Below are 15,806 nucleotides of genomic sequence, written 5' to 3' on the forward strand. Positions count from 1 at the left end.
AGATCCTTTTCACATGTACTTCTCTCAAGCCAGGTGTCACCCATCTTGTATTTGTGCCTCTCATTTTTTTTGCCCAAGTGCAATACTTTGCATTTCTCCCTGTTAAAATTCATCTTGTTTGTTTTGGCCCAGTTCTCTAATCTGTCAAGGTCGTTTTGAAGTGTGATCCTGTCCTCTGGGGTGTTAGCCACCCCTCCCAGTTTGGTGTCATCTGCAAATTTGATCAGGATGCCCTTGAGTCCATCATCCAAGTCGTTGATAAAGATGTTGAATAAGACCGGGCCCAAGACAGAACCCTGTGGCACCCCACTAGTCACTCTTCTCCAGGATGAAGAGGAACCATTGATGAGCACCCTTTGGGTTCGGTCAGTCAGCCAGTTACAAATCCACTGAGTGGTAGCATAGTCAAGACCGCATTTTACCAGCTTCTTTACAAGAATATCATGGGGCACCTTGTCAAATGCCTTGCTGAAATCAAGGTAGGCTACATCCACTGCGTTCCCTTCATCTACCAGGCTTGTAATTCTGTCAAAAAACGAGATCAGGTTAGTCTGACATGACTTATTTTTCAGAAATCCATGCTGACTATTGGTGATCACAGCATTCCTTTCTAGGTGCTCACAGACTGTTTGCTTAATGATCTGCTCCAGAATCTTCCCTGGTATTGATGTCAGACTGACTGGGCGGTAATTATTTGGGTCCTCTCTTTTCCCCTTTTTGAAAATAGGGACTTTTGCCCTCCTCCAGTCTGCCGGGACTTCGCCTGTTCTCCAGGAATTCTCAAAGATGACTGCCAGTGGTTCTGAGATCACCTCTGCCAGTTCTTTTAATACTCTTGGATGCAGTTCATCTGGCCCTGGAGACTTGAATACATCTAGACTAGCCAAGTATTCTTGTACTATCTCCTTAGTTATTCTGGGCTGTGTTTCCTCTGCTGAATCATTTGCTCCAAATTCTTCAGGTCGGGCATTGTTTTCTTTATCGGAGAAGACTGAGGCAAAGAAGGCATTGAGGAGTTCAGCCCTTTCTGTGTCCTCTGTTTGCATTTCACCATCTTCTCCTCTGAGTGACCCCACTGTTTCTTTGTTCTTCCTTTTGCTACGAACATACCCAATAGTGTCTAGCCACTGTGGGAGGCATTATGCCTCTGAATATCAGTTCCTGGGAATCCCAAGCAGGGGAGTGCTGTTGTGCTCAGGCCCTGCTTATGAGATTCCAATAGGTGCCTTGTTGGCCACTGTGAGAACAGGATGCTGGACTAGATGGGCCTTTCTCCTGATCCAGCTGCGGGACTTTTCTTCATATCACAGCTGCATAGATGATTCAGATCGAATAGTCTTGCACTACACGTGTATGGTGCTGCACACAGAAGGGACTTAAAGTACAAGCAATGTACTGGTAATTTTTTTATAATTAGGCTGCTTAAATTTTCACCACAGAATCTTCCAGAACTAGTGTGTCAAATCTGTTGCGCCAAAAACGGAATGACTCTGTCTTCCTTGTTCATTATGATAGTAATTTTGATTACATGTGTTCTTGCCTACAAGATGTGTGAAGTTTGAAGCTGAGTATTTATACCCATGGGGATGGAAGTTAAATGAAGTTTAAAAGGTGAAAACCAAAGACATGAATAGCTAGGTTGTGAATCACCTTTTTCCAGGATTGATGGCAAATCATCCAAAGAGTTGGAAGCTGTAGGTAGCAATAAGAAGTGATCTGTCTTTTCTTCTTGCTAGGCATGTACTCTAGTAAATCTTTCTAGAGAACCAGTCAGGCCTTATTTATCTTTTGTTTTCACGTCACTTGAAAAGATACTGCAGGTTCAATATTTTGCAAATAAGGTCTGTACGTAATGGCTTAAATAGAGTTAAGTTTGCTTAAATTCATTGAAATCAATGGGATTAAGCCTGCCTAACTGTTCATTGGATTGAGGCCAAATGTGCTTACCCTGGTACTTATTAATAAATACTGTGTTGACTACCTGAAAGGTTCTATGTAAATTAGTTTGACAGCATGGAAATTTATTTTTCTCATAATTATATGTTGGTTCTGCATTCAACTGCATAGTCTCTAAAGGCTTCAGTAAAAGAATTGTGTGAAGCTTACAAAATGTTTTACACCATGAAACACACTATTTCCATTAAGATGGTCTAGAGATGGGTAGCTTCTACTTTATTTATGGCCACTGCTTGATAAATGGCTGAGGTTTTAGTTAGTATTCTCCATCTCTATCTGCATGAAAGCACAACACATTTCAGTTCACGAGATAGAAGAGAATGCTTTATCTCATGATGCCCTCTAATACCTCGATGTTATTTCATCTAGATTTATGTTCAAAGTAAAGCCTTATTGGAACTTGAGCACTTTTATCTTTCAATTTAAAATCAAGTGCATAATACATTGCTAACGGAGGGCAGGCAGACCATTTATTTCTCTTGTAGTTAAGATCCAGATAGAATTTTATTTTGTTTTCAGTTGCTGAAATCAGTGGGGGGAAAGGAAAGATGCTTAGACTTTAAAATTCCGAAACCCTTCATAGTATATTGCTTCAAACTTATAAAAGACAGCCTTGTGGGTTTTTTTAAATTTTTTGCTGTTGAACTTACCAGATATAAAAAAACAGTGGCCCAAACCTTTAAATGTAAGCATTCATCATTAAAATACACAATAAACGAATAATTTAATGAGGGGACATGGGATGAGAGATCAAAGGAATGCCTGTGTAAATAAGTGTGTCTTCAAAAGGTGTTACCATAACACGATTTTACAAGTGTAAATGACTATGAAATCCCCCTACCATTCACCTTGCAGTAGTGCAGTTTGGAAGTACAGGAATCTGCTTTGGGCAAAACAAATTCAGTCAAAACCATGATTGTGGCAATGATCAAATATTTCTGTAATTTTAGCAGCTGTTTGTCTTGGAAATTAATTACAATTAAAGTGTGGTTCTCCATAGACAAGAATTTGTTCCACAAATAATCATTTCTTCTAACATGATGACATTTTGTGATTGATTTTAGTAGTACCAGGCTGAATAGCAGCTTTGCCATCTAACTTCTGGAATTAACACTTTTGATAATTCATACAATTCATATAGCATTTAGAATTCATTGCAAAAGGTGTTTTTTTTTGTTCTTACCAAAACCAAATCAGTTGCCTGCCTCTCTGGTCACCTTCTGTCAAGGTGTTCTTTGCTTATGTCCAAGCTGGATATTGGGGTGATATAAACCATGCATTATGGGATACATAGTGCTGCTGATGTACAGTATTTGGATGAGTGGGTCATTTAAAGCACAACATGCATAGGAAGGAAAGGACCTCCTCTCTCCCTCACCATTTATTCTTGCTTGGGCTCAAAATAACACCCACTGGGAGAAAAATGTCTGGGGAAATAGATCCCCACACAGGAGAGACAAAGCAAAGAAGGGACAAGAGTAGAGAAGGTTCAAGGGCAAGAGGAAAAGGGACTACAAGGACTATGCTAGCTTCTCCTTTTGCAGCTCTACCAGAGGAATCCTCTGTTTCATCCAAGTCCATAGCCCAGGAGCCCTAGACAGGCACCATGCCCCTGGGTGAGGTCAGTCTCACCCACCAAGATGTGAGACATCAACTTTCCATCAGCCCCGGGCTTCATACCCAGCTAGGGTGCCAGGACACATGCAATAGGTTGGGCTTTCCAGATATGGACAGCAGTAGGGAGGAAGCATGGGGCAGCCTACCTGCTGGTGTGCGTGGGATTGATTCACCTGGGAGCTTTCATTGACATATTGACTTTGATTTGGAGGATCCATCCACAACCTTCCTAATATTTTTTTTGGGGGGGGACAGAACCACCTTCACTTAGGGTCCTCACCTAGTCTATGTATGTGTGAGGAGAGGAGATGCCTGGAGCCTGGAGCAGCAAACACTCCCAAAGTGCTCAATGACTGTTTAAAGAAGATAGTCCTATCTACATCATTTTTGGCAGACTTTTTGTTTGGCTTGCATCCACCTTAATGCCAGAGTATGACAGCAAACACCCTGGAAGGGTGAAATATTTGGCTAAGGAACTAAGGGGTGAACCTAGTGTCCCAGGCCATGTTGAGCAGCTCCAAGTTTGACGTGGGGTAGCTGTTTGGGGAGCCTTTGGAGGTGATCTTGGTGGAGACCAAGGTCAAGAAGAAGGCCCTCCCCATGGCTAAGAAGGGTGAGATGAGGCATCCCAAGGGCTTGAGGAAGAGCATGTCTATGTGAACAATACTGAGGTGCCTTACAGAGTATAGGCTTACAAGACACTGGAGAAGTCACCCTGAGTGAGCATCACCACCCACTCTCTTTGGCATTCAGCTGTTTATGTGGCTCTTAGGGAAAGCTGCATGTTCCTAGATATATGCAAGGCTCCAATGTGGGCATCAGTCTGCACACTTACAAAGCGCTATAAAATCAGTGTTTCTGCCTAAGTGAATGCACACTTCGACAGAAAGGTGCAGATCCTGAGTTAAGACATCTCTCATTCTCAGGATTGTTTCCCTGAATTGGCACTGCTCCCCTACATCCTGAAGGTACTTAATGCTATCTGGGATTCCCTGTCAGTTAAAAAACAAATTCTTGCAGTAAATTGGGATTCAGGAGGGCATTCCTCCCTGCCCTGGGTCCCAGGGACTTTGGGGTGGGATAGTTCCTTACAGCTTCTGCTGCTGCACATGTAGAAGAGGTTATTTGAGCATCTTGTAGTTTCTGTTCCAATTCCTAACCCCACTTTGGCCATCCTTTCTTGGTCTCAGCTCCCAAACTGGGGGATGGTCCTTCCCCCCCCAAATGAGGCTGTTCTAGCCAAAGTAGGTGTCCAGGGGGAGCTTTATCACCCACCCCCAAATTGTGTTCTGTCTCTGGGTAGTGTTTTGACAGTGCCTTCCATCTCCAGAGGGGGCAGCATCACAAAGGTGCTTCATGTTCTCTGCCATCCCTTGAGAACAGCAATTCACAGTGAGAATTCCCATTTTCTCCATTTGAGCTTTGAAGGGATTATGTTTTGCAGTCAATTGGCACAAACTTCTTCTTCTTCTTCTTCACCCCACCCATCTGGCTGTGTTTCCCCAGCTACTCTGGGTGGCTTACAGTACATATAAAAACATAGTAAAAACATTGTAGTTTAGTACACATGTTCTACTACTCTAGGATCTCGTCATCCCCTTAGGCACTTCTGATACTTTCAGATATGCCTAAGGTAACATTTTGAGAAGGTTTATTGGATGATAATCATAACTGAATCTGTTATGAGAATAATTAATAGTCTCAACTTCTAGAGCTGTCAGTCAGACACTTTCTTCAGCAGCACAAAACTCACACTCATGACCAGGCATAAGCAAACATTTTACCTGCATGATGTATTTAACCTCCAGCCCAGGAAACACGAGCTGTTTTTCTTTTGAACAGGCATCTTGTGAAATGAGCTCCAGACTAGTCTCCTGTTTTCATTACAGCATGTGGTTTATTAAGGCTACTGCACTGTACTTTCTGTCTGGTTTTGCAAAATTGCGCTTCACACAGATAGAGTTTTACCTTTTACAACAGTTCTAGCTTAGGCATGGCAGCAGCAATATGTTTTTGGGTTCTACTGACTTCTGTGAAATACTAGCTTTGGTTTGGTCACTCCTCATAAAAGTCATACAATTTTGGGTTGTTATCAGAAGTTTTGCATGATTCAAAGTAAACAGCAGCCTACTCTATGCACTTCATGACTAGTCTGCATTTTTTTGTTGCCCATTCTCATAAATACCTTTTCTCCCTACACAACTGTAGCCACTGTCCCTTTCCTTTACTTTTATAAGTAAAACCAATTCCACAAGAAACTAATATTGCGATGCTCTACCACGTAGTCACTGATAGTTGCTGACTGTTTCTATATCCTTGTTCACCCACACTGTATTAGATTAGATAAATTTATTGTCATTGTCCGTATATACACAGTATACACAACAACGAAAATCAAACACCCACCCAAAGACCGGGTTCACATACACATTTGCACGTATCTCCAACACTCTCATCCTATTCAGACATAATCTATAAAAACATATCATACTCCAGAATGTAACATAACCTATTAAAGGCATAACATAACCTAAAAACCTGTCTCATTCCTTCCTACTCCCTGCTTGCTATTTCTTGCAACTGGCCCTGAGATCATTATTTAGTGCAATCAGAGCTCTTGGATAGAAACTATTCAGAAGGCGTGTGGTTCGTGTTTTCATTGTCCTATATCTTCTGCCCGAAGGCAACAGTTCAAAGAAGTTGTGAGCAGGATGGGTGGGATCTCTCAGGATATTGTGTGACTTCTTCAAAGTGCGAGACGTGAAGATCTCATCCAGGGTTGGTAGTTGGAGCCCAATAACATTCTGGGCAATTTTAATTATTCTCTGTAAAGCTTTTTTATCCGTTTCAGAGCTGCTCCCATACCACGATAATATACTATAGGTTAAGACACTCTCGATGGTACTGTGATAATAGGACAGAAGTAGGTGCTGAGATAGATTCAGTCCCCTGAGCATTCTCAGGAAATACAACCTCCCCTGCACCTTCCTCACAACCATATTAATATTTGCAGTCCATGAGAGGTCCTCAGAGATGTAAATGCCCAGGTATTTAAAACTACCAACCCTCTCCACCTCCTCGCCATTTATGTGCAATGGTAAAAATACACTTTTCTTTCTCCTAAAGTCAATTATGAGTTCTTTGGTTTTTTTGGTGTTAAGCATAAGATTGTTTTCTTTACACCATTGAATTAACCCCTGTACTTCTTTCCTATAAGCAGTCTCATCGTTCTCACTAATGAGCCCCACCACTGTTGTATCATCCGCAAATTTGATGATTGTGTTGGACTTATACAGTGGGGTGCAATCAAATGTGTACAGGGAATAGAGAAAGGGACTTAGCACACATCCCTGAGGGGCTCCTGTGCTTAATACTAGAGTAGAAGAATAGTAAGGGCCCATTCTCACTGTCTGCGGCCTATCAGTCAGGAAATTCCTTACCCACAGACAGATCTTCTGATGTATACCCAAATTGGTCATTTTAAGAAATAACCTGTCTGGCAGAATTGTATTGAAGGCAGAACTGTAGTCCACAAACAACAGCCTTGCGTAGGTTCCCTGTCGTTCTAGATGACTCAGTACAGTATGGACAGCGATGGAAATAGCATCATCAGTAGATCTGTTTCTTCTGTATGCAAACTGGAACGGGTCTAGAGTGGATGGAAGACCAGCCTTAATATGATCTAGCACCAATCTATAAGTGGTGGTGGTGGTGGTGTAGTAAAAGAAGTGTGTGTTTTCCTGTGAAAGAGAAGAATTATTGATAATTCCTAAATCTGAAACCTGAATCTATGTAAATCAGAAATAAATATATTGTAGTGCCCCATCTCTAGAACACTCTACCCAACAAGGCATCTGGTTCCTGTGTCGTTTTGGTGTAAGAAAAGTGCCCTTTTTAAATTTCCAAGGCCTTCTAAATATTGCTTGACTTTGTTTTGACTCTGTTTCTGTTGTGTTTTTGTACTGTTTTAATATATTTTAATTTGTTGCCGAAATGTTGGGGTGTGCTTGTTCTATTGCTCTGAATTATTTATGAGCACCATGAGAGTGGTAAAATTGAATGTATTGGGGTATGAATACATAAGTAAATATAAAATATTGGCTAAGCATAGAAGTGACGAACCAATTCGCTTGCTACCACCTCTTTTATTTCCCTAGCTCCCCAATCTGTTATGGATAGTACCCACTCCCTTTCCATCTCTGGCAAGTGTCTGTCCACTACTTTCCTTCCAGATTAAAAATCCTTTCTCTTCCTAGAAGTGACTGACTCCCATTTACTTGCCAATGCAAGCTCTTGTGTCTCATGCTGGTTTGTACTTTCTGTTTTATTGAGCAATGTGTTGGTCCTGAACATTTAGCTGCAAGCAAAGATAGAAGGCATAGATATGAGAGACAGGTAAAGTGGAATTGTGCTGATGCTATCTGTTGCCTGACCATCATTTCATAGCAAGCACGTGACACTGAGAAACTCTAGAAGAAGTTGGCAGTAATTCACAGTCCTTCACAATATCTTTTTCATTCTGAATATCTAATCTAACCTTTTTGTAAAACTTAATAGCTCTGTTAGAAAAACATATAACCACAGTTCTAGCACAACAGAGGAAAGCACTCATATATTTTAGGTGTTTTTATTTTTATGCACAATCATCAGGTAAACACAAGAGGTTTAATTTTGTCTCATTTACCGTATTTTTCGCTCTATAGGATGCACTTTTCCCCCTCCAAAAATTAAGGGGAAATGTGTGTGCATCCTGTGGAGCAAATGCAAGCTCCTTGGCTTCAGCGAAAGCAACGCGAAGCCTCTGTGGTGCAGAGGGATCGCTCCCTCCGTGCTCCGGAGGCTTCGCGTTGCTTTTGCTGAAGCCTGGAGAGCGAGAGGGGTCGGTGCGCACCAACCCCTCTCGCTCTCCAGGCTTCAGGGATAGCCGCCTGAAGCCTTCGGAGCTCAGCGCGAGTTCCTGCTGCGCTCCGGAGGCTTCAGGTTCCTTTCGCTGAAGCTGGGAGAGCAAGACTCTCCTGGCTTCAGCAGAGAGGGAGAGCTGCGCAGCGCCCATTCAGCCAAGCGGGAGGAGAAATGGAAGGGGCTCCGTTTCTCCTGCCGCTTCGCTGAAGGGGTGCTGAGCAGAGAGGGTGAGAATATTTTTTTTTTGTTCTCCCCCTCTAAAACAAGATGCGTCCTATGGTTGGGTGCATCCTGTAGAGCGAAAAATACGGTAATTGTCCAAATAGAATTGAGGTTGTGTGTCTTCCTGTGGTGGCAAATGCAGTAAAAGGGTATGGAGGGTGTTTCATGAAATACTGTCCAACTTCTGTTGAAACTGATTTTCTTATTTTCATAAGAACACTTGACCTGCTACTGAATTCATGATATTCCCTTTCATGGTTCAACATTTAATAAATCTTATCCAGTGAAAATGTTTATTTTTAATGTTATACTATTCTAGAAAACATTCTCTTTGTCCAGGGACAGTTTTTCTTTCTAGTGCAGATGTCCTAAAACACATCCTGTACTTCAGTGTCATTATACATTAACTAATTAAGGCAAACGTGAGCTATCATCTAATGAGGCAGGATGGGGGGAACTAAAGATGGTGAATTTTCCAGAAATGTTCATGTCTCGCTGCATGGTTGCATCTACTTTTACTTACTTTTAACATAGCCGCTTCACATGTTGCAATTACAGCCAGAAAAAACAGCATTGTTTAATTTAATCAAAAGTGCAGAAAGATGAATGGATGGCGTGAATAATTTACAATCTTTGCATAATACTGCAGTGCAGAGAACTGGAAGGATTGATGGCCAAAGCAGTTAACAAATTTTAGAAGCCTCCATTAGCTTTTCATTGTCATATGTTTGTGGCACTGGATACAATAAGGTTTGCAAGAGATCTCAGTCTAAGGGACTAATTACTTGTGCCGATTGCCATACTGATGAATAGACTCTCATTGTATCATTCCCCTGAAAATGAGGAGCAGTTTGTGATTCACGACTCTATCCTATTTGATATTTGATAGTAATTTTAACAGATAAATGAAGGAAGGCAGAATGATGAAGTGGCTATCCATGCTCCATGACTATCAAATGCATACACATAGCCAGCTGCGTTCTGCCTTTTTTTGTAATCGCTAATGGAGAATTTTAAGTTATTAATCACGCTTTGAGCAAATGTAGCTTTTTCTTAGGCATATAACTATGCTTTTATAAATTCTGCAGAAAATAAGCTCCCCAATTCTGTGTATGTTTAAAAATAGTAAAAATGCAGTGCAGAGCATTCAGTTAAAATGGATTCAAATAATACCTGAATTGAATTTATTAATGAAAATTCACATTTTACATGTATTATATTTTGTACAATGCGTTATTATCGAATGTGGACTTTAAAAAGAATTAATGGCTCTAACTGTGTAGTAGGCTTGTAGCTCTTCTTTTAGATAGCTAGAGTCACTCTAACAAAAAATATTTTCTCTTTCTGGAGTCTAAACAATTAAAGAAGAGGAATACAGATATTGTGTGTCCAATCATTTGTAATCTATAAATTAATCAGACCTATTAATTTGTCAGAGTTGTCAGATATACAATGATTATTAGCTCATGAAAAGAAATGAGATTATAGTTTGTAGTGTTGGTTTGCCATTCTTGAAGGAGCCATTCTTGGAGGAGCCATTCTTTTATAAATAAAACTCTAATTTTGTAATTGGAGCATGCAGATGTTGGCTGTAGATCTCTAGTGTTATTCCTGTAGGCTTTATTACTTTACATATAATACAATGCATTTGCATATATAGGTATGAACATGCACCTGAATTTGCTGTTTTTGCAGTTTTTAATGGTTAATATACAGTTTTACAGCACACTCGCTCATGATCACATAACAAGATAGGAACTGGCATTTATATATAGCCATATTAAAACGATCTATGCATATTTGAATAATACAGTGTGGAAAATAACAAGTGTGATAGAACCTTTTTCTAAATGTAAATTTTAAAAAGTATACCTTCGATATTGTGCACCGTAACATGCAGTTCTTAATTAAATGGAAACATGCAGCTACATAAAACAGAAATCCAATCAGATTTGTTTGAAAATAGATTGCTGTTTTACTCTCCTGGAATGGCTTATTTAAAAACAGGAAATGGAAACGAAATGTATTTTCTTGTGTTGTTCTAAGCCTCAGGGGCTAAAAGTAATGAATATTTTAAGAGATTATTTTAATTAAATTCCTGCACATCTAAACAGAGTAATATTTTATTATCACATGCATAATCATGTAACAGAAGTATTCATTAAAGTTAACACTTTCTTGACCAAGAATTTGTGGTATGATTTACTGACCTTGTGCAAAAAGGCACAAATTAGGAAGAAAAATGAAGGGGGACAGACTTTGATTAATATAGGTAATGCTATACCATATTTATAATAGCCTGTTCCCTATTCTGGTTTATAAATGCAGTCACTGAGAAAGGTGCCCTGCTGAGGCCGAAATGAGGCTGAAATCGGAGCACATGCCACTAGAGTGTGGGGAAACTGATCACACTGTCAGCAATTCATTTCAAAATGATGTATTTAGTGCTCATTTCACCTTCCAAGGGGGGGGGGGAGGGAAAGGAGTTCCTCAGACTGGAAGGTGATATTGTTATTTTCAAGGACATACCTAAGTTTTAAGATCGCAGAAAAGGGCTTAGGGTGCTTTTTTGAAAAAGAAAAAGAAAAAGAGCAAACAAGGAAAGCTTTATGCAGAAATTCAGTGCTACCATGCTGTTTGATAATTGCTAACATATGTGGTTCCTCTGTTTCATTGTAGTCGTCCTCGTGAGTTCTGGCGCCTTGACTACTGGGAAGATGACTTGCGGCGCCGGCGACGATTTGTGCGTAACCCCCTTGGATCGACACATCCTGAAGCGACGTTAAAAACAGCCATAGACCATGGTCAGTGTAAAATCTGCTTCTTGACAATAGCAGCAGGTACAGTGCATGGCAATGGAGCTTCAAGCTCCAGTCATCTGAGAGGAGGTGAAACACTTTCACATTCAGAGGTCCCTTAAGTTTCTTTCCCTGACCTGTGCATTTCAAGACCTAATTATATCTTAATGGCATCTCCCTGCACGATTCCTTTGCATAGGAGGCTGAACTTAGCAGTGATTTGAGACAAAGGTAGAAGATTCCTTTATTCCCTTGGTATGGTTTTGTGACAAATTACCTTACATGAACTGTAGCAGTATGAGCAAGGCATATTTTGCCTTTGAAAAAATCCCCACTGATTATTTTAATTAATGTCAGCAGAATATGAAGACTGTGTACAGAGCTTACTATATTTTCAGGAACCCTGTTTAATTCTCCTACATGTTAGCTCATTTTGTCTTAATTGAAGTAATGCAAACCAGAGAACATGTATTCTCCAAATCAGAAATACATTAGAAGAATATATACTATGTTTAAAGGTAGTTATTTATCTGTAATTATTTTAAAACTCAGTATTACCATGTGTTATGCTTTCCTATAAAAATGAGCCAAATTAAACAAATTATACTGAAAATTAGTTTAAAACTGAGATTTAATATTTCTTATTACAAGTACTTTGGAAGTGAATATTGGCGCAGGGGGCAAATTACCAAACTCTCATTGAATAGTTCCCATTTTCCCATTTTCCAATTTAACTCACATTTTCTATTTTTATTTTTTTTTTAGATGGTAATTTCTATTTGAAATTATGTTAGTGTTGTATGGGTGTCTAGGAAGGTAACATAATTTGGAAAGTTTGTTCTGAGCCAAGCATCTTAACCTCTTGCACTAATGTCTTCAAATATGTCAGCAACTATAATGCCAAATATGACGTCCCTTGAAATAAATGACCAAACAGGGAAAGTCAATAATGTGATCTAAACACAATGGTCTTAGATCCTCTCCTCTTCTGCTAAAGAAGAAAGGGAGAAATGAGATGTAGAATTAATTAGGCTTCTTCTGCTTTGAAACTGCTTGTACATTTTGTTCTACTGTACACTAAAGGCTTCAAGAGTGCAAATTGTCTTTGTCCATATATACTTAGTTTTAGTAAAGCTTGATACTTTTCAATTGTAAGCCTACTCATATTTGCAATAATTAACTGCCAACATTAAATTTCAACTTTTCTAATGTGGGTCAGTTGCACACTTTATGAAATACTTTAACCATTCATATTAAAGTACAATTAATATTTTAGTCATTTTTTAATATTCATTTGTCTCCTTATTGTTAAAAGCAATGCAGTGTGCAATATTATAGTAGTAATAATCCAACTGGATAATACTTCTGAAGAATGCAGAAATTGTTTTTCAGACAGTCTTAAAAACTAAAATTTCACTACTGCTTACCATAGTCACATGTGACAAACACTCTTACATTGGGTACATTGGGAATGTGCTAAGTTCTGTAGAATGGTACAGGTGACAAAAATAATGTACTGTACAATCTGTCATTTCTCACTGTAGTTACTGTAGAAAATGGCCAACCATATGCACCAGTTATAATGCATTCCAATAAGTGATTTGCTTCAAAGGGAGTTGAGTGAGTAGAATAAGTACCAGCCCTGTGATAGGTCTTCTGATCTAAGTTGCCATAATCAAGATTAAACATAGCTTTTTGAATCAGAGAAAGAACACTATTAAGGCAACTATTTATTTATTTGGACCTGTCTAATTCTTGGGGCTCAGTGCAAGTAACAACAAGCGAATATTTAAAAAATAAAATATAATATAATAAAATGAAGCAGCTGAGATCTAGCAAACTGCTTAAGTGAGTTCAAGGCTTGTGTACACATAGTAGGAAACCCTAATTTCCTTTATAACAGTAGATCTCAATTCTTTTGAGATTCAAATGAACCATAAACACAAAGAACTGTAGATGGTGGCCTGAAAGTCTAAATAATAAGGTTGCCCATAGTTAAAGAAAGCTTAGTTGTTTCATTATGAGTTTTAGTTGATTATATTGATTGGTTTATTGATTACATTTGCCTGTGAGTAAAACATTGGGTAGGTTCTAATGTGGCTTGTGCACTGGGACTTTTCCTTCCCCTGCTCCCAAATCTGTTCTGTAGGGTTGGGGGGAATGTGGAGCAAATTTAGAGGGGCATGTGGGCTCTGGAGGGCAGAGGAGAGAAACTAGAAATTCCATTGTACTAGTGGATTTCTGTTGTACAACTGGGCAGTCATTAGTTAGTTGCCAATTAGTTACTGAAGCATGAAGGATACTTTGTTTTGATGATACATGAGTATCTCATAGCTAGCATTGGAACATGTCTTCTTTAATATAGTTGCTGATCTGCAGTATTTATAAGAATTTGCATTAAAAATAATGGTTTTTTAAATAGAAAATTGCTTTCTGATTCTTAGAGTTGCATGAAAGTTTTAAAATCTGTTAATTAATTAACCAATCAAACATTGTGACTTTACTAAATAGAGATTCCCAGCGCACACAGAATTTTAACCCAGGCACCATAAACTTGTGCAAAATGAAAAAGTCTCAGAGCAGGTTCACAAAACACTTTTTTCATACAGTGCCTCCATCTGCGTGGAGAAAAGTATCATGTGAACTAGCTGTATGTGGATATGTGTTAGAGATATTTCTGTGATTGTGGAGCTGGGTTCTCCATTGCAGCAACACATACTTGAATATAGTTTGTGTAGCAAAACAAAGTGGAAGGAATTGACCATTTGAAATGGAAGTTATGCACCTTGCAAAGTGCATTCAGGCTAGTGTCTCAGCAGACGTCTATAGCAGGGGTGCCCAAACTTTTTTCAAAGAGGGCTAGATTTGATGATCTGAACATGCGTTGTTGACCAAAGTTGTTGAGCTTTTTTCTCAGGATTTTACCCCAAAGTTGTTGAGCTTTTAAGCTTTTTTAAGGATTTTACCCCAGGACATATACTGCCACAGGAGTTAAATTGAGTAGCGTGCCAGATTAGGCCCCCAAAATGGACTTTGGACATGCCTGGCCTATAGGAAAGGAGTTTCATGGAAGTGAAACAGTTAACTGAGGATGCTTTTCTACACTGCCTCTGATGTTGGAACTTAGTGCATGGGGAACCTTTACAAGAGGGACCACAGTGGAGTATATGGTAATGTGGAATTGCTATTAAAATGGCACTTTGATAATAAATGAGTATGGCATCTTATAGAGATATGATCTGAACTACAATTCTGGTGACCTGCCTTTGAATCTATGTTCCTGCATTTAGGATGTCACCAACATTCCTGGTGGACTTCTGTTCTTCTGTCCTGTGGTTTTTTTTAAAATAATTACAGAGCATTCTATTTCAATTATATACACTCCATTCCAAAAACCATTTGTCTCAAAGCAACTGGATTCAAGCCAATTCATACCCATTTTGTTCAAGGGGGAACAGCTTTGGTTTAATTCCAAGTATTTAAGCGGAACTGGGATGTGGATCAGGCTGATAGTCTTTCCAGTGGGGAATGTTTTCTTTTGTTACACTGTCGAATGATTCCTTTTACTTACAAATTCTGCTTACTTTGGTTTACCTTGTAAACTGCTTTACTTATAAATCCAGAATAAAAATAAACAAGTCTATAATTAATATCTCACAATTAGCCTAGTTCTTACTAAAACTGGTGTTCTGCATTGTGGCAGAATTCACACGATACAGATTAAATATTGAAACAAAATAAGATGTAATTGTAATCCTGTTTCCATTTAAGTAGTGGGTTTTACAATGAATTTCAAATGGGAAAAGGGCTGTTCCCATAGCTCCTACCCAAGAGGATGCAGTCTGTTAAAGTTTACAATTGGAAGAAGTGGAAAAGATTCAAAAACAATCAGAAACCAAGACATAGTAATGCCTAGAGAGCAAAAATCAGCTCTGTTGCAGCCTCATTTATGTATTTCAGTAGCCATCTCTTCAAGGGATTGATTTGATTTGAAGGAGAGCCTCTGGTGCAGAGGTGGCAGAGTAAATACCTGAAGACTAATGTTCTCTGTTCAGACAATCAATATCAACCCCATGACTATACTCCAGGCTACCTTCTAGTTTAAAACATTTTTTAAAAAAATTCTGACAATTTAATTGCCCTTCCCAAGCACACATTAAATTGCTTGGGAAAAAGGACTGTAGGATATTTTTCAAAGGCCAGGTTGCCAGGATGGGGGAGGACATCCAAAATGGTTATTTGTAAATGTCGGTCTGGAAAAGCAACTGCTCAAACTTTATTTTTGCATTTTGTAACTCAGTGAAACTAGTC

At 39.2% G+C, this 15,806-nt stretch overlaps 1 protein-coding gene across 4 annotated transcripts in view; it reads left to right on the top strand.

Annotated features, from left to right (window-relative positions):
* LRBA (LPS responsive beige-like anchor protein) overlaps window positions 1–15,806 on the top strand; it is a 360,426-nt gene that overhangs the window by 174,155 nt on the left and 170,465 nt on the right. For all 4 annotated transcript variants that reach the window (XM_081021326.1, XM_081021329.1, XM_081021328.1 and 1 more), the window contains exon 38: window positions 11,377–11,501. In XM_081021326.1, coding sequence (XP_080877452.1) covers window positions 11,377–11,501 — 125 coding nt within the window. The remainder of the gene's footprint in view (window positions 1–11,376; window positions 11,502–15,806) is intronic.

Source organism: Podarcis pityusensis, assembly GCF_964106645.2.
Source record: "Podarcis pityusensis genome assembly, chromosome: 9".
NCBI classification, from domain to species: domain Eukaryota; kingdom Metazoa; phylum Chordata; class Lepidosauria; order Squamata; family Lacertidae; genus Podarcis; species Podarcis pityusensis.